Genomic DNA, 20,066 nt, shown 5'->3' on the forward strand with positions numbered 1-20,066 from the left:
AGTAAAGTAGATAAAATTTTCCATGTAACTTTTTTTTTTACTGTTTACTGTCCTCTAGACATATTGTTCTCTGAACACCAGAATCCAGTCCAGTGGTTGCCCTGCATTTAAAAGAGGTCAACAATCATTTAATAAGGAAGTGAATGAATATATAACCAGGATATGAGTGACATTCATTATTTTATGTTTTGCTAAGTATATGGTGGGTTCATATTTACTCACACAGATTGCTAAACAAGAGAAAATAGTTTCAAATTTAGATGAGGACAAGATCCCTGTGCTTATTGAGATCATTTCTTTACCTTGTTTAGAAGATAATTTGAAACTGCTTATTCGAAGGTAGTTTTCTTAATGTTAAGTGACTCAAAATGAAGAAGTCTCAGTTCAAGGCCTCTGTTTTGTTTTTTTTAAGTCTTCCCCCAAAGGAAGTATGAGGTAAATTGCATAAACTTAAAGTACCACAGAGACGAAACTTAAAGCAGGAAGAAACTTGCCATCACTGTACTAGATCAGAAAACGTGTGTCATGTGAACAGACATGACAAAAACAGCCCTTCTTAAATTACTTTTAGCAATAGTGATCACATTCATTTTAATTTTGCCGGAATATTTCAAGACACCACAAGGTGAGTATATAATTATAATTTATCTTTTATTTTTCTAATTTAAAAAAGTATGACAGCTAATGGTTACAGGAAATGTCTTCATTTTGCATGCACGTTGCATGGGCTGAAGCTCTATGTCTGAAAAGTTAGCAAAGTGAGATTGCAATTTCGGTTGACTGTTACATAGCACAGTAACCTTAGTCATACACTTAATTATTATAGCATGCAATAATGAAATGAAAAGATAATTTAAAATGTGTGTTCTAGATTTCAAACATTGAGTTCATAATAATCTAATCAAGTGATTTTGCTCTTTAAAACATTTTCCTTCAAAAACAGTTTTAAGTATGCTTTTACAGTCTGAAATTACTTTACAAAGAAAATAACATTTATAATGTTAAAAATGCTTGAATTCTCTCCAACACGACTATTTCACACAATAACTTACAATTGCTTTTTGAAAAAAAGACGTAAAATATTTAGATATTTTCAATATATAATTAGAATAAGATGGGCGCAACTTTAAGCAGAGGTATGTGTGTGAATATTTTAATGAGAGAAAAATGAATTCCGTTGATATTTTGGAGAATTGTGATGATTGCTAAAACGTAGGGCAGAAAAAAAATAGATGTAATTTAAACTATTCTTATATGTCGGTAAAAGATTTGAAAATATGTTAGTGTGACAGTTTGGATGATAACTGTGGTCCCTAGCATTTAATAAGAAGAAAAAATAAAAAGAAAATTATGCATTATATCATTAAAAGTTATATAAATATGATTAAAATAGATTAATATCAAGAAAAATATTATGTTTGATGACTTGCTACAATAATTACTGTTACATATACATAATGCTAAGTAGACATATAAAAATATTTGGGGTAAATAAACATAATTGTGCAGTTTTGTGAACAATTGAATTTTTCAAATTTCTCTTAGTTTTCTGGCATTAGATTGCTTAGATTAAGCAGCTATAGCAGTTTACATTCAATATAATTTTGTGTTAGTTTCAGGTATACAACAACATAGTACTTGGTCTGCTGCATGGGCAACAGCAGACCCTCCATATCACCCTGCCCAGGCTCTGTAGCTTCAGCTTCACTGGAGAGGACACTCCAGCGTCATCGTAAGATGCCGATTCAACACGGGAGGAGACAGATACCTTGTCACTCCCGAGTCGGACTGCACAGCCATTCTCGGCGGTGCAGATAGATTCTTAAGAAGCTACACCATCGTCTCTCGAGACGGACGGCTGCCGACGACGAGTACTTAGACAAGCATGTACTTCACAAAGTGTTGTCCTGATATTTCCAGTACCCACCTGGCACCATATGTAGTTATTAGATAGCATCTTTTTTAAATTCTTGATTTCACAGAGTGAAAATATAAAAATAATAGTTAGAATTGGATTAGAAATAATTTATTTCAATTTTTAAGCTATTTTGGACTGAGAGTAAGTTATTTAATAATTAAAAGTAGGTGATATAGATATATCTAGGATTTCCAAAAAATCAGGTTGAATTTAATGAAAACCAGGTAATCAGCATAAAAAAGAATTAATGAATTATTTGCTAACTATTGGTTAGTGCTTATGAGAAATGGTGACTGCCAACATTGATAATAATTATTGTTCTCCTGGTTTCTTAACCTATTACATCAGATCCCAATACTACCTTTACTGCTTCCACAAACTTTTCTCTTTCTTGCTTCAAGAACAAAATAGATATTCCCTCAGGCTCTTTGGGGTGGTGAACTTATTTGGGAATTTTGTTTCAAAGAAAACCTTTGTTGGAACAAACAAAAAAATGTTTGAAAACCATTATCTTATCCTTATATCGTTTTGTGGTAGAAGAAATTTTGCCCAGAGCCACCATAAACCTAAAAGTTGATTACTAGCCAAAATGTTTTGTACATACAGTAAATATAATAATAATCTGTTACAAGTGCAGTAGTGTAATAATAATGCTTTCTATCTTATAATGGTCTATGAGTCACCAGAAATAATTCATATTGCCTCATTTTATACATAATAGCATATATGAGGGAGGACCCCCCCAAAACTAGAATTATGTTCTGGAGGGCAGGCCCCTTGTAGGACAGGCTTCCCCCACTATGTGAGTGTTCTAAGAATTCATCTGCATCAGTGTACCAGCTGGCCTTGTTGTGAGAGGCTGCATCTGGCTTCAGTGATTTTTTTTGAAGACTTGCAATGAGTTTGACCATTTCATGATGGGTGATTTACAAGAGAACCTGCTCACAGCATGCTGAGTGTTCAACCGTTTTTGACCGAAAGTGGCATAAACCCCATAACCCACCTTCCCTATTCACCTGATCTTGCCCCAAGTGACTATTTTTGTTTCCCTAGATAAAAAAAAAGGTCCTTAAAGTGAAATGTTTTGTCAATGTAGAAGAGGTAAAATAAAAAATGGCAGAAACACTTTAAAGCCATCAAAATCAATGAGTTCAAAAACTGTTAGGAGCAGTGGAAAAAATATTGCAATGGGAGTATTGCATCAAATGGAAAGTATTTTGAAGGTGACTAAAGTTTAAACATGTAAGAATAAGTACACAGTTTTTTATAAATAAATCTGTTTATTTGGTCCCCCTTGTACCTGTTTTTCTTTTTCTTTTTCTAAGTAACCTTTAAATCACAATAATATCCAAAGCCTTATGAAATGAACTGACTTAGCTAATATAGTTCATAAACTATCTGGTAAAATTATTTAGATGATAAGCTAAGAGTGTTCAATTAATGTTAAAATTAACCTTGAGATTTTCCTGTAGAGTTTCATCCTCCCTATCAGTTACTTGTGTCTCCCCACCCATTTTTCTTATGTTCTATTCACTGTAATTTCTAAGATAAATATTTTAAGTGATTTTTACTTATAAATTAATTATTCACTGATACCCTGTCAGTTCAACACATCAAATAAATTAAAAAGGAATCTTAATGAGAAATAATGTATTCAGAGGTTTAATAGATCTGATTTCAAAATATAACAAACCTTCTGAAGGCCTATGTTAAAAATAGAGAATTGTGTTTGATCACTTTTCATCAAGAATGTATCTGAGTCTCTGAATAATCATTACTTGGAACATTCAATTATCATAATTATGCGGTATAAGCTATTTATTTTAACTTTACTGAAGAAGGAAAACTTTTTTTAACAGTGTCTGAGAGTTTTAATGAGTTGACATTGGTTATGCACTGGCAAGAGAGCTTATTCTAAAACTTGCAGTTTATTTGAAAGGCAGCTTATACTAAAATTCAGTAATGGAGATATAAAAAGATATAAATATATTTTGATTCAGAGCTACTTGCAATTAAGGGAGCTGGATTTCTCCAACCTACTCTTGTTGAACTTAATGTTTAAGAGAGAGAGAGAGACCTGGTTAACTCAGATAAATCTCAGTGATCTTTTATTATTTTTATTCTTTAACTTATGAATACTCTCTAACTGTACAAGGAACCCAGGGCAACAAAAAAGAAAGGCAGGTCTCCCTGCAAGGAGTTTTCAGTTGGGGAGGACTGACTGGTAAATAATTAAATACAATACTGTAATTACTAAATATCAATGTAAAAAGGGTGCAGTGGGAACACAGTAAAAGTTGCCTCCAGGCCTGACCGGGGGAAGATGTCCCTTCCATTTTTGTTGCAATGGGAAATAACTGCTAGAGTTCCAATGATCATCCTATATTTCTCCTGACCTGCTCGCAGAAACACTTTCTAAGAAAAGCAATTATTATTTATTTTCAAATAAAATGTACTCACAGATACCTCAGAAATTCTTGAAACCAGCGATTGTAATGAGTTATGCAAGTGCATTCCTGGTGGTTTGCCGCAATGTGAGGCAGAAATAACGCAGATGAAAACATCTCAAACCTGTTTTTATCTAGCTGTTTTGACTTCCTCACTTCTTTTCAAGAGTCAAACTGACATAAACTATTGCCATCTCACACTTTCTGATGGAAATGGTGGTATAATGAGTAGTGGAATGGAAGAAAAAAAAGGATAAAGACTTTAAATACTCATGAATTATAGGCTGAACCCTGAAGTATATGAGCATATATACTACTCATTACTCATGTCTGTGATATAAAAAAGTGTTCTTAAGTAAGGGTAACCACAATGAATTTGCCTGAAAGTGCTATTGTACTTTTCAAAATTGGGCACTTTATTTTCTTCTATATTGACTGGCTCATTAAAAAAGCTAATTAGTAATCCTTAATAAAGGTTGAGATATAGTTTTATGACTTTAAAATTTTTTAAAATTTAACAAATACTTATACATGTACCAGGTAGTACACCAAATACTCTTACATAAGAGAACTCATTAAATATTTAAGCTCATTCACAATGAAGCATCTTCTCAAGAGACTATTCTAAAAATCTTCAGAAAGAAGGACAGTAGATGGATAATGTTATTTTATTGTGAGATTTTACTTCCTCCTGAATTTTATGAATTTTTTATAGCTTTCAAATGGCTGCTAATGGACACACTTCTTTACGTCTATATTTTAGACAATGTGTGCTGGCAAAAAAATACTGCTGAATATAATGTTTTATCACTGCTTCGGCATAATTGGCCTATTCTCTTATCATTAGTTTACAATACCAACAACCCTTGCTTAGGGTTATTTCTAACTGCTTGTTTCATTGCATTGGCAGATATATGCTCTCTGTGTATCTTTTTTTTAGCAGAAAAATATGGCTTTTTCTAAAACATTAATATGGTAATATATCTTCCTCTTGCACTGCTATGTTTCTTTTCTCTATAGACTTATCACCTATATATTTTATTTATTTATTGTATATATTTTTTGTTGTCTGATTTCTCTAAATAGAATGTAAGCTCCATGAAAATGATATTTCAGTCTACTTTGTTCATATTTAAAGCACGTAGGACAGTATTTGTTGATTGAGTAAAATTTCTGAGTTGTATTGTAAAGCAAGTAAAAAGGAAACAATCTTGAAGGAAACAGTTCTCATCTGATCTTCACAACCGTGGTTTGATTTAGGCAAGCCAGGCATTACTATCCTCCTCTTACATTTTCAAAACATAAAATGTCATCACAAATCTAGAACTTTTAGGTTGTGCAGCCTGTGAAATTTATTCCACAGACTTAAAAAAAAGTTTTTACTTAAAAGATGTGTGTTAAAGCAACAAATGAACAAACAAGACAAACAAACCAAAACTGATAGACACACAGCAGTATGGTGGTTACCAGAAGGAAATGGGGGCGGACAGTAAAGCGTAAAGGGGGTCAAATATATGGTTATGGAAGGAGACTTGACTTTGGGTGGTAGGCACACAGTGCAATATATAGATGATGTATCATAGAATTGTACACTGGAAGCTTATACAATTTTATTAACCAATGTCACTCCAATACATTTAATAAAAAAAGATATGTGTCTCTTTACTCTGAATCATTTCTCTACCTTTTCTTTTCCCATGGAGAATTTCACAATGTGTTTATGTCCCTTGTTTTGATAAGTAAAACCAGTAATTTCTTCCTTCTGTCCTAAACCTGCCTTTCACAAGTTGCTAACGTAAGTTAAAAGTAACCCAAAACATATTTCAAATTGTCTTCTTCTCATGTTCTATGAACAAATCCATATCCTACCTAGATTCCCCTGTTTCTGACCTGGTTATAGATGTTCTTGTGTATGGATGTATCATGCATACACAACATGATCTTTTTAACCCGTTCCCACTCAGTATTACTAAGGAAGCATCAATATGAGATCCAAAATGGAAATATAATTGACTTTTTGCTACTGAAATTGATACTCTTTTGAGTCTGTGCCAATAGTTACAGAGGCAGACCTGTGGCCAAAGGAAGCAACAGGTTAATCAATGTCTCTCAAAATTAGGCAGCAAAACCATACGCTGTCTTTTGTCCTGGTAGCTAATGTTTTTAAATTGCTGAGTTATGCTGCAGAATATCCAATAATGATGCAAGATCTTTAGAAACAATTGGCTATGCTTTGTTTAGCCCTGTTTTTGAGGGCATAACTTATATATACTAAAATGGAAAAGATCTTAAGTGTTCAGTTTCATGAATTTTGACAACGGTATACACCTATGTAACTACTGCTCCACATAAGATACTGTTTTCATCAGTCCCAGAAAGAGTCTTTCTTCCATTTCCTGTCAAATCTCTCTGATCTGTGTCATCATAGTACAGGTTTATGCTTTCTTATGCTTCATATAAGTGGAAGCATCACACAATATCTATTTTTGGTCTGGTTTCTTTAGCTTAGCATACTATTTTGAGATTCTTCTATGTTACTGAGTATATCAATAGTTTCTTTTTATTGCTAAGTAGTCCATTGTATAAATACACTAAATTTGTGCATAGGGATGTTTTCAGTTTTTTGCTATTATAAATATGCTGCTATGAATATTCTTGCACAAGTCTTTGTATGAACATATGTTTTCTTTTCTATCAGGTAACTAGTAGTAGACTACCTGAGTATATTTAATTTTTTAAGAAACTGGCAAATGCTTCTTCAAAATGGTTGCACTAGCTATGTTTCTATTTTTTTTAAAGATTTTATTTATTTATTTTCAGAGAGGGGAAGGAAGGGAGAAAGAGGGGGAGAGAAATGTTAATGTGTGGTCGCTGCTCACACACCCCCAAGTGGGGGCCCAACCTGCAACCCAGGCATGCAACCCGACTGGGAACCAAACCAGTGACCCCTTGGATCACAGGTCAGTGCTCAATCCACTGAGCCATGTCAGCAAGGGCTAGCTATGTTTCTAGTGGAAAAAAAATATTTCCCTTAGTTTACATTTAATATTCTAAAGCAATAACTCAGAATATGTATTGTCTGAAATAATCCATGTTTCTTCCAAAGTTCCTTGGCAACTAGTTAACAGCCGAAGTACTAGAAAAATATGACTTGACATAGGGTAGTTTTTGGAGCTCTTACTGTCTGTCAAACGGTCAAGGTTTTATTATAAATTATCCTTTGTTTTTGAAGGTCAACAGAGAGTTGAGATTTCTGTTCTTATAGCCATACTTCGAAAAACATTCCTAACACAGAAATCTAAAATGTGAGATAAGATATATTTAAAAAATTAAAAAATATATAGTTGAACTGATGAGAAAACTTCTCAAAGGGGGAAAATAACTAGAAATTAAAAATCCAGGTGGGTAAGCAACAGTGAACAATTTGGTCACTTCAGGAGCATCTACCAAATCCTGGTGCTCTAGAGTCTTGGTTTCACTGGGCCATAGTTGGTGACAGAAGCCAAGTGTAAGACAGAGACACTAAAAGGTAACTACAATGGTTGCTTCCAATTCTTGGCTTTTATAAATTAAAAAGCTGCCATGAAAATTCATTTATAGGTATTTGTGTGAACATATGTTTTCATTTCTTGTGTGTAAATTCCTAGGAATAGGATCTGTCCCCCAAAAGTCCAGCCATTTTTAGTATAGTGAGAATGGTTTGCACCACATTGACGTAACCTGGCACCCAAGGAGAGTGGACTGGAATGCACATGTTGTGAACAATGATGACTTCACTGTACTAGTCAGTGGGGGCAGTAGACACCATTGAGTGACCATGTGTACTCTGTGGCCATCACATTCAAAATGATGGTATGAGTAGAGCTATGAATCTGCACCAAATTTGTGTTCAGCCTGAATATTCCTCCGAGGAAAGTATTGGGATGATTCAGAAGGCTGCAGCTGTGGGCAACTGGTGACAGGCAACTTCATCATGACAATATGCCCATTCATGCAACATGCCTCATGCAGAGTTTTTGGCGAAACATCAGATCACTCAGGTGACTCAGCACCTCCTAAGCCCAGATTTGGTGCCCTGCAGCTTCTTTCTGGCTTTTCTTGAAACTAAAATAGAAAACTGACTTCTGGCCAAGATGGAGGCCTGGACAGACACACTGTGTCTCCCTCCACAACTAAGAAGAAATACGACTACCTCAAAACTAGAGACAACCAGAAGTTCCAGAAAATCGAGCTGCATGGAAGTCCAACAAACAAAGATATATAGAAGAAATACTCATCCAGACAGATAGGAGGGGCGGAACCAGGGCAGAGAGGATGCGGTGTGGTGGCAGCAGCAGTGGCGGCAGTGGCAGGCTGGTGGAAAGCGCGGTCACACATTTAAAAAGGTTGGGAGGGACACCTGGGGAGCACTCCCAGCACCAGACCAGACTGCAGAGCTCACAGTTCCAGCGCTGGGAAAAATAAAGCCTCATTGCTTCTGACTGTGCAAACCAGTGGGGGCCTGGGAGAGAGGAAGAAACTGCTGATCTCTCAGCAGGGTCCACTTGTTTAAAGGGCTCCCATGGTCCTAGAATATCCACAGACCCACCCACTCTGGGAAGGACAGCCAGGTCAACAGCTAGAGAGGCACCGGTCCCATATGGAAGTGGGAGAAGTGCCTGGAAAAGGGGCGAGTGCTGAGCAAGTGGCATTGTTCCCTCTCAGATGCCTCACCCACAAACAGTGCCACAATGTGATGAAACTAGGCATCCTGTACTGATGAGTACCTAAGGTTCTGCCCCTTACAACGTAACAGGTGCGATAGCTCTACTTAAGACACAGAGGCAAACAAACACAGGAGCCTGTCAAGATGAGGAGATAAAGAAATAAAGCCCAAAAGGAGGAACGGATCAAGGCTTCAATGGGAGAACTAAGTGATGAGGATATAGCTAACCTAATGGACGAGGAGAAAGCTAACCTAAAGATGCAGAGTTCAAAACACTGGTGATAAAGATTACCAGAGGCTTGACAGATATGCTGAAGTATGGCAAACTCTTAAGAGAAGAAGTGAAGGCTATGCTAAATGAAATGAAGGAAAATCCACACAAAATCAATGGTGAAAGGAAGGAAACCAAGGTTCATATCAATAATTTTGAACGTAAGGAAGAAAAAAACAGTCAACCAGTACAGAATGAGGAAACAAGAATTGAAAAAAATGATGAGAGGCTTAGGAACCTCTGGGACAACTTTAAATATGCCAACATCCAAACGACAGAGGTGGCAGAAAAAGAAGAAGAAGAGCAAGAAATTGAAAGCTTATGTGAGAAAGTAATGAATAAAAACTCCCCAAATTTGGTGAAGAAAATACAGATACAAGTCCACAAAGCACAGAGAGTCCCACACAAGCTAGACCCAAAAAGGACCACACCAAGGCACATCATAATTAAAATGTCAAAGGTTAAAGATAAAGAGAGAGTCTTAAAGGCAGCAAGGGAAAAGCAGAGAGTTACCTACAAAGGGGTACTTATAAGACTATCAGCTGATTTCTCAAAAGAAACTTTGCAGGCAAGAAGGGGTTGGCAAGAAGTATTCAAGGTGATGAAAAGCAAGGACTTACAACCAAGATTACTCTATCCAGCAAAGCTATCATTTAGAATGGAAGAGTAGATGAAGTGCTTCCCAGACAAGGTAAAGCTAAAGGAGCTCATCATCACCAAGTCATTATTATATGAAATGTCAAATGGACTTACTTAAGAAAAAGAACATCAAAATTATGAACATTAAAATGACAATAAACTTACAACTATCAAAACTGAATCTAAAAAAATAAAAACAAAATCCAACTAAGCAAACCAGAATAGGAACAGAATTATAGGTATGGGGATCATTTGGAGGGTTATCAGCTGGGAGGGGGAAGGGGGGAAAATAGGGGAAAGGTGCAGGGATTAAGAAGCATAATTGGTTGGTACAAGATAGACAGTGGTAAGTTAAGAATAACAGGAAAGGGTGAAGCAGAAGAACTTTTATGTATGATGCATGGACATGGACTAAGGGGGACTGGATGGCTGGAAGGAAGTGGGGTACTGGGAAGAGGGGAGCAAAGGGAAAAAATTGGGACTACTGTAACAACGTAATCAATAAAACATACTTAAAAAAGAAAAACAAAACAAAACTAAAATCACCTTTGAAAGGGAAGAGATTTCAGACCATTGATGAGATTCAGGAAAATATGATGCGGTAGCTGATGGAGATTGGGATAACTGTATGAAGTCCCAAGGTGCCTACTTTGAAGGGACTGAGGTATTATTTTCCTATGAACAATGTTTCTTTTATCTTTATCTTCTTCAATAAATGTCTCTGCTTTTCATATTACATGGCTGGATACTTTCTGGACAGACCTCATATATTTAACTTAAAGAAAATGAAATTCTGTTTTCCAAAGAACTTGTACTGTTTTACATTCCCACCATGTATAAGAGTTATAGTTCATAGCAGTGTTATTTAAGACAGCAAAAAAATGAAAACAACCTAAATGTTCCCTGTCAAAGAATGAATAAATTGTGATATATTAATTCAAATGAATACCAGAAATAATTAACTACAGCAACATGTAACAACATGACTAAAATACATTAAGCAAGAGTCATAAATGAACATATACAGTATATTCCATATATATATGCATACATATCTAAAATATATTATATAATGTTATATAGGAATACATAAATTTTAGAAGGACTCTAAGATAAAGCAAAGGGAAGATAAACACAACATTCATGATAGTGGTTAACCTCTGGGAAAGAAGGATGGGAAGGGTATGGTGCTTCAAAGATGTTGGTAATATCCTGTTTCTCAATCTGTGATAGATACATGGTGTTTATTTTTATTATCCTTTAACTGGCACAATACATTTTATATATGCTTGTATATGATTTGTCTATAATAAAAGTTAAAAAAGAGCATATATAAAGATAGTTCATGTTTCTTTGCTTTTCTTTAAAAAGAAAAAAATAACTGACTTGGTCATTGGTCCTATGCTATAATGTATTTTCCTAATTCTATTTAGTATTCTACATACTTACTTTGAGAGATTGCCCTCTTACTAGTGGAGTAATTCTGGAAAGCATTTCTAGCTCAGGGAGAGAGAATTTAGACGTCTGATTCCTAGCGATATTAATGGCAGTCATTAAATTCATAAATCCTTGTTTATGGAGATGAGAATATAACCCATCTGATAACAAAAATGATTGAGTAGAATTAATTTATTTCTTAAAATTATACCAGGAAATGATATGTCCTTTATTTATTTTCCAATTGAATTATTTAAGACTAAGTTTTAAAAAACATAAAATGAGCTCATAGCCAAATGTAAAGGATATATAATCAATTCCAGAAATCCCAGTTGGTCACATATTGGATAAGACTGAAATAGTGACAGTAAAAATTTCTCTATCTCCAGTGTAGGTCACAGCATAAGAATATATATTCAAAAAGTTGAAGATTTCATAAGATAAAATTTCTAGTGAGGAAAATGGAAACATGGCAAGAAATAAGTTTTTCATGTATTTTGGTAATATAAAAAAAGCTATAGAGTTCCATCAGATGGTGCATTTCTATCTCCCTTCTGAGATAATGTTTTTAAAAATTAGTAACTATTTGATTACACATTTATTTATATATAAATTAAAAATTGTATATTTGGGTAAATTACTTCTCCAAATTTATAGCAGCTCAAGTATGAAATGTATTTGTAGCTGGAAATCACATACGAATTATTACAGAAGCAATTCAAATATAGAGGGTAATAAGACTTTAATTTATTAAATAATAAAAATATTATCAGCAATGCAACACTTAATGAAATTAGTAATAAAGTACAAATTCCGCAAGCAAAAAATATTTAATGTCAATCAATAGCTTGCTTTTCTTTTAAGTTTAAATCAAGACAAGAAGAGGTAATTCTAAAAAATGGAGTAAGTCTTCTATTGTGCTCCACATTATTTAGAAAATTTTAAGAATATATTTTGCTCTATATGGTTATATGAGAAATGGTAAAGAAAAGCATATAAAGGTAAAATTGAGCATGCTACTTATTTTCTTATGCTAGCAAATGAGTGACAGATGGGAATATCAGAAAGAGAGGGTACCTATTCCTTACATGTTCACTGTGGCTAAATAGGGAGTCCCAATTTTTTTATAGTGAGCTTTAATTACTTGTGTGACTTGAATCATAGAATTTTTAATTTTTACTTTGGAATATGGGCTTTCATTTTAAATAATATACATTTATACAAATTTCAAAAGTGTTTTTATGTTTACTATACCACTTGATGCTACTATAACCCCACGGGAGTTAGCAGGATCTAGAGTTATTATCTTTATTTTGCTGCTGAGAAAATGAGACTCATGGGGATTAAATTGTTCAAGTATCTTGGCACTAAAGTCTTTGTCTTTTGTTTTGAACTTGGTGTATTTTCTATTGATATCATCATTCCCATATCTGATGTTTGTCTTTAGACAAAAATACCAATTATGTCACCCTGTTAAGTTTCATCTTTGGAGGTTCAGGTAGGTTGAATAATGGTCACACAAACATACCAGCTGATACCTAGAACCTGTAAATACTACCTTATAAGGAAAAAAAGGTCTCTACAGATGTGATTAAGCTAAGGATCTTGGGGAGATTATCCTGTATCATCTGAGTGAACCCTAAATCCAATAATGTGTCTTTAAAAGAGAGAGTCACAGGGATGACACTGGTCAGGATGGTGGCATAGGCAGACATGGCTCATCTCCTCACACAATCACGTCAGAATTACCATTAAAATATGGAACAACCATCACTCAGAACCATCAGAAGTCAAGTAGAATGGAAGTCTGACATCTATGGAATTAAAGAAACCAAATCCATCCAGAATGGCAGAAGGGGTGCAGGCACAGAACAATCTGGTCCCTCACCCATATGTGGTGAATAAAAATTCTGGAGGGATATCTCAGAAGCAAGGAGTCCCAGCCTCACACCAGGCCCCCAAGCCCAAAATTCTAGTGCCAGGAAGATAAGTCCCACAACTTCTGACTGTAAAAAGCAGTGTGGATTAAGTCAGTGGAAGAAACTTCTGGAGCCCCAGGCAGTTCCTCTTAAAGAGCCCATGCATGGACTCACCTGCTCAGACTCACTAGCTCTGAGCTCCAGCACTGAGGTAGCAATTTGAAAGGCACTAGTGGTATATAGGAGAAACTGAAGTGTCTGGCATCATGGTGAGCAGAGGCCACTGTCCCTTTTCTAAACCCTCCCCCTACAGAGCTGGCAAGCTGGTGTCATATCTGAGACTCCATTAAACTGGCTAACACTGTTTGACCTGCCTTGGACATCCCCAGAGACTCTGCCTCACCAAACTTATGGACCTACCCCAGCAGCTTCTCCATATAAGTGGCTGCTCTTGGCTCATGCTTCATAATTTCCTAAATCTTATCGAACAAGCAAGAGCTGGCTTCAGTGAGCCCCAGGTCTGGCACTAGCAACAGCCAGCTTAGATTCACAGTTTGGCTTCTCTTGGGAACCTCCAAGCCCAGCACAAGCAGCAGCCATTTCAGATTGCTTTATAGCTCAGGCAGGCTGACCTTGGCCTACAACACCTGTAAAACTCCAGGGCCATCCCACTCAGTGGACAGCTACAGACCATGTGGGAGCACCACCACCCTGCACAGCTGATCCTCCATGGAGGGCGGAAGTTGGTGGTCAGCGGTCACAGCCAGTCCCATTGATCTGCCAACAGCAATCAAGGCTCAACTACAAGAGGAGAGTGTACTCAGCCCGCATGAAAGGTGCACCTCAAGTGCCCTGCTTTGGTGATAGGGGAGGCTGTGCCACTGGAATCCACAGGACACCTACTACATTAAGCTACACTACCAAGACAGGGAGTCAAAGCAGCTCTACTTAATACAAAGAAACAAACACAGGGATGCTGTCTAAATGAGGAGACAAAGAAACGTGGCCCAAGTGAAAGGACAGATCAAAACTCCAGAAAAAGAACTAAATGAAATGATGCAGAGTTCAAAACACTGGTTATAAGGATGCTCAAGGAACTCAGTGAGGACCTCAGCAACATAAAGTGATCCAGTCTGAAACAAAGGATGCACTAATTGAAATAAAGAACAATTTACAGGAAAACAGCAGTAGAGTGGATGAAGTCGAGAATCAAATCAATGATTTGGAACATAAGGGACCAATAAACAACTAGTCAAAACAACAAGAAGAAAAAAAATTTTTTTTAATGAGGCTAGTATAAGCACCCTCTGGGACAACTTCAAGAGGTTCAACATTCATATGTTAAGGGTCCCCAAAGGATAGAAAGATCAATAAATTGGAAATCTATTTGAAAAAGTAGTGAAAGAAATCTTTCTTAATTTGGTGAAGGAAATAGACATTCAAGACCAGGAAGCACAGAGTCCCAAACAAGATGGATGCAAGGAGGCTCGCTTTAAGACACATCATAATTAGAATGCCAAAAATTACAGATAAAGAGAGAATCTTAAAAGCAGCAAGAGAAAAGAAGTTAGTTACCTACAGGGGAGTTCCCATAAGACTGTCAGCCCATTTGTCAAAAGAAACTTTGCAGGTTAGAGGGCATTGGCAAGAAATATTCAAAAACATGAAAGCATCCAAGATTTCTCTACCCAGCAAAGCTGTCATTTAGAATTGAAAGGCAGATAAAGAACTTCCCAGATAAGAAAAAAACTAAAGGAGTTAGTCATTACTAAACCATTATTATATGAAATATTAAAGAGACTTATTTAGAAAAAGAGCAAAACTGTGAACAACAAAATGGCAAAAAACATATATCTCTCAACAATTGAATCTAAAAAACAAACTAAGCAAACAAGAAGAACAGACAAATTAATGAATACAGAGAAGGTTTTGATGGTTTCCAGAAGGGAGGGGGGTGTGAAGAGGTGAAGGGATTAAGAAGTATATATAGGTGGTTGCAGAATAGCCATGGAGATGTAAAGTACAGTATAGGAAATGGAGTAGCTAAAGAGCTTATATACATGACCTATGGACATGAACGATGGTTGAGGGATTGCCTGAGGGAGTGGGGGGTGCTGGGTGGAGGTGGGCCAAGTGGGATAAGTCAGGACAACTGTAATAGCATAATCAATAAAATATAATTTTTAAAAAAGAGAGAGAGAGGCACAGGGAGATTTGACACAAACAGAAGAGTAGAACATGAAGACACAGAGGAAAAGGCAACGTGACCACACAGGCTAAGTTTGGAGTGATACAGCCACAAGCCAAGAAATGCCATCAGCCACCAAAACCCTGAAGAGGGACAAGGAAGAGATTCTTCCCTTGGGCCTTCAGAGGGAGTGCAGTCTTGTAGACACCCAGATTTCAGACCAGTAAAACAGGTGTTAAACTTCTGGCCTTCACAACTGTGAGAGAATGAATATCTTGTTTTAAGCCACCAAGGCTACAGTAACTTGTTGCACAGTCCCCAGTAACTAATAGTAATACTATTCCTGTTTTTCATTCCCTTTTGGACTCCATGCAATTGACTTTAACCTCTAGTGTAACTCAGGTGAATTCAGTGGAACCCAAAGTTTGTCTATTAACACTTTCCCAGAAGAGAGAATAATTAAAATGCTAAGGTTTCCAAGTACTTCTCTGCAAGGACTGTTTGTTGAAAATTAATAAGGGATGTTGATAAATTTTAAAAAGGAATATTTAAATTAAGTAGCTATTGTTGATTCATTTAAAAACAAATTCTTTTCATTGTTAAGCTAAAATGTACTGAATCCACCTAAGAAAAACTAGGAGCTTTTATTATGTTTATCTGAATGTCCAAAATTCAAAATTTCACCGTAAAGAAATTTTTTGTCTTTTTCCTTTATAGGAAACCTGTTGGAGTTATCATGTCTGGAAGTGTGTTTGCAACCTAATCTCACCTATTCACTTTACTCCTTAAATTCTTCTTTTGTGAGTTTTCTGGAACCAGTAAGGGAAACTGAGACTATAATGGGGATCTTTCTAAATCACTCCAACTTTCAAGACTTTACCAGAATGTGTCAAGACATCACAAGTGAATTTAAAATGTGCTCCTTGTGTTTGGTTTGTGAGTCTGAAGGAAACATGGATTTTATTTCTCAGGAACAAACACCAAAAGGTAAATGCAAAGAGAAAGTGAGAATAAAAGTTATCAAGGATAAATGACGTTATTCTGTTAAAAAAAGATATTAATAATGTATTCCGATTTTAAGTCCATTGGCATTGGAACACTCCCTGGGGTGGCTCTTGATGAGTGACTTGCAGGGCTTTGGGATATTACTCATTCTTGTTGTATTTTAATTTTTCAAAAAATAAAATATCTATTATTAAAATATATCAAAATGCCACTATAATTCACATTCACTTGTTGGTTAAAGAACTATTTTTTTAAAAATAATTTATTTATTTGTTTGTTTATTTATTTATTTTATTTTTAGAGAGAGGGGAAAGGAGAAAGAGAGGGAGAGAAGTATCACTGTGTGGTTGCCTCTCACTCGCGCCCCCAACTGGGGACCTGACGTGCAACCTAGCAATGTGCCCTGACTGGGAATCGAACCAGCGACACTTGGCTCGCAGGCCGATGCTAAATCCACTGAGCCACAGCAGCCAGGGCTTAAAGAACTATTTTACATGACTTTTTCAAAAGCATTGAATTTAAAGAAATGAACAAAAATAAGTGAATTTAAAAAATTTTAAATAAACTTGTGGGTTGTCATAGTAAAAAAATCACACTGATTCTCTAAACAGTCATTGAATTCTTGATACATTTGTAACTACTCTTGCTTAACATTTATCCACTGTATATGAGCTGTTGTTTTACTTGTCTAACTATCCAGGGAGTTTCTTGATGGCAAGGTCTTTGTCTTTGTTCACTAGTATATTTCTATATCTCGGAATGTGATGTTATTTGAAAATAGGATTGTTGCAGATGTAATTACTTAAGATGAGGTCAATAGGGTGGCCCCTTGTCCAGTATGACTGGTGTCCTTATAGAAAGGAGAAATGTGGACACAGGCAAGCACTCAGGGAGAGCACCAGGTGGAGATGAGGGCAGAGATCTGAGTAATGTCTCCACAAGCCAAGGAATGCAAGGATTGTTGGCAGAATTACCATAAGCCAGCCGGGAGGCATGGAACACATCTTACCCTTATAGCCCTCAGAAAGAAGCGACTTGACCAACACCTTAATCTTGAAAGTCTAGCCCATAGAACTGTGAGACAATAAATTTCTGTTGCTTAAGCCACCTAGTATATGGAACTTCATGATGGCCGCCCTAGCAAACCAGTATAATGTGGGATGAGAAATATTGTTATGACAATTTTGAAAAATCATATCTGTTCTGCAAGTTGTCATAGAAAATCTGTGTTTTCTTTGAGATGCTTTGATCTGTTTCAATCTTACTGTCACCTGGTTTTCACAATCTTACAAAATGTAAATTATTACTTTTAATGCAGATAACTTCTTGTATCTTCTTTTTATGTAGGAAGGAAGAGATTTAGTGTTTAGTGTATTGCTTTTTTACTATATATTACTATTTTGCAAATAACACTTTCTTAATCTCTCTCTAGTTCTTATCATGAAAGGATCCATGGAAGTGAAGGCAAATGATTTTCATTCACCGTGTCAACATTTTAACTTCACTGTAGCTCCTACAGTCGGCCACTTGGAGGAATATAACATTACCTGTAATCTAAAAGCAAACACTACACATTCAGTGATCATGGAGGAAGATCCAACCAAGGAAAAGTCTATGAACCATACTTGCACAATCATGAATTACCTAGATAATTGTATACACATTTCCCTGCACCTGGAAATGGATGTAAAAAGTAAGTTTTAAGGGAAATTAGAAGGAAAAGAGAAATTATATTAGGGCTATCACATTAACTTCACTGAAAGTCAAATTGCTGAAGAATTTTATAGATGAAATAATATGGCTGGAAAAATGTTAGTTCTTTACCTGTTTTTTTTTTGTTTTTTTTTTTTCAATTTGTGCTTTCATGGGGCCCAACTATACCTGGAGGCAGGAGAGGCATCTGTGGGTAGTGATTTGAGGGTCACTAGAAAGACCCTCTGCCCCAGAACAACTTTTGGACATGCCTTTAGCTGTGCTTGAAGTCATACTACCACACTTGAGTACGAAAGGGTGAGATTTATTTCTTAATGTAAATATCCATGTACACTGTGGTATGCTATTAAAATCTTATTTTGAATTGATTTAACATGTCTTCTCTTAGAGCTGAGAACCAGGCCTGGATTAAATGGGATTTTTAATGTAAAGCTGAGAAGATGGGGGGCGGGGTACAAATTAGGCACTCCGGGTCACCGGATGACTTGCGGGGAATATAGGAGCCCCAAAGACAAAACCTAAATATATCTTAGTTCTGTTTAAGGGTAATTAACTTCCTAGTCACCCTCTCCTGAATTTCCACAACTGACCCTTTTGTACCAAGCAGTGTGTCCTCACTTCCCTCACAAAACCTACTCTTGAAGAGCATTTTATAAGATAAACCATTAAATAAGTGCCTGCTCTATGCCAAGCAGTGTGCCAGGCATTGGAGACGAAGGTAGATGAATGTAAAACAATCAAGCAGGTGCATTCAGCATGACAGGTGCTACGGAAGAGTAATTTGCTGTGCTTCTGGATATTTTAGACATATGGGAGCCTTTCGGATAACTTTAGGATGGTTTTCTAAAACTTTATTATTGAGGCAACTATTTAAAAAAATTGTATTTATTTTAAAGCAAACATAAATATATAATATGTATGCATTTTTTAAGGTAAAATATATGACTTCGAGAAATTTCTCCTGTGAGTTAGTTTGCCCAGGGCCCTACAGTCTCTGTAATTATGAGGTATTTCAAGATGTGTGCATTTGTGTGGGGCATGGGAGAGGCTATGAGGTTGGAAGGTAGGTTTTGGAAAGGCTACCTAGGGAAGGTGATGATGATAAAATATGAAAGATAAAGAAGTTTGGATTATAGATACTGAAACATCCATTTTAATGTACATTTACGTATCCATTTAATTATATTTTCTATTTTCTAAAACATAAAGGAAAAATAAGCATTTCTATTACTGTGGTTTTAAGAGGAGTTATTTTTGTTAATGGAAAAATTCATAAATTCTAGTCAGAGTGAAATGATAGTTAATTTTTTGGGTCCATAATTCAGAAAGATAACAGGGGTGCAAAAGTAGGTAGTCTAGTATTCTGGAAAAACTATATTCCTTTTGCCGTGTGTAGAAGACTAAAGAATTATTTGTAGTTTCCTCTGCTGTGCAAAGACGAACGTGATCTTCTTTAAAAGCCCTCTCCACCAAGGAATGAAAATAAATTTAGTCCAATCTGGTAAATTTACTCTGAAACAGTACTTTAAACTGCCTCTTTAGATTTTTTTCAGATTCCTGTCTGTTTCCCCTTGGTTCTCTCCAAGATGGCTGCAGGGATGTGGGGGAGACACACAGACTGGCTGGGCCCCAAGTGTGCACATTTCGCTCTTGCAATATCGAGTTGGTGAATGCATGGTTTTTTTCATAGCTTGATCAGTGCCCAGTGACACGTTGACCACAGGACCCACTCTGGCTCTTGCTGGCACTGAAAATCTTCTATTCCAATGACCTGCACGCTTTTATCTTGCTGAGTGAGAAATGCAAGTCTGGCAGCTGGCTATC

The 20,066-nt window shown here is 36.1% G+C and overlaps 1 protein-coding gene across 2 annotated transcripts in view; it reads left to right on the forward strand.

The window, feature by feature from the left end:
* Positions 1-495: 495 nt before the first annotated feature.
* TMEM156 (transmembrane protein 156) overlaps positions 496-20,066 on the forward strand; it is a 35,384-nt gene continuing 15,813 nt past the window's right edge. For both annotated transcript variants that reach the window (XM_090268191.1, XM_090268192.1), the window contains exons 1-3: positions 496-625; positions 16,242-16,511; positions 17,962-18,222. In XM_090268191.1, coding sequence (XP_090124317.1) covers positions 538-625; positions 16,242-16,511; positions 17,962-18,222 — 619 coding nt within the window. In that variant the 5' untranslated portion in view covers positions 496-537. The remainder of the gene's footprint in view (positions 626-16,241; positions 16,512-17,961; positions 18,223-20,066) is intronic.

Source organism: Furipterus horrens, unplaced genomic scaffold (assembly GCF_987537825.1).
Source record: "Furipterus horrens unplaced genomic scaffold, mFurHor1.1.pri manual_scaffold_2, whole genome shotgun sequence".
In the NCBI taxonomy this organism is placed as follows: domain Eukaryota; kingdom Metazoa; phylum Chordata; class Mammalia; order Chiroptera; family Furipteridae; genus Furipterus; species Furipterus horrens.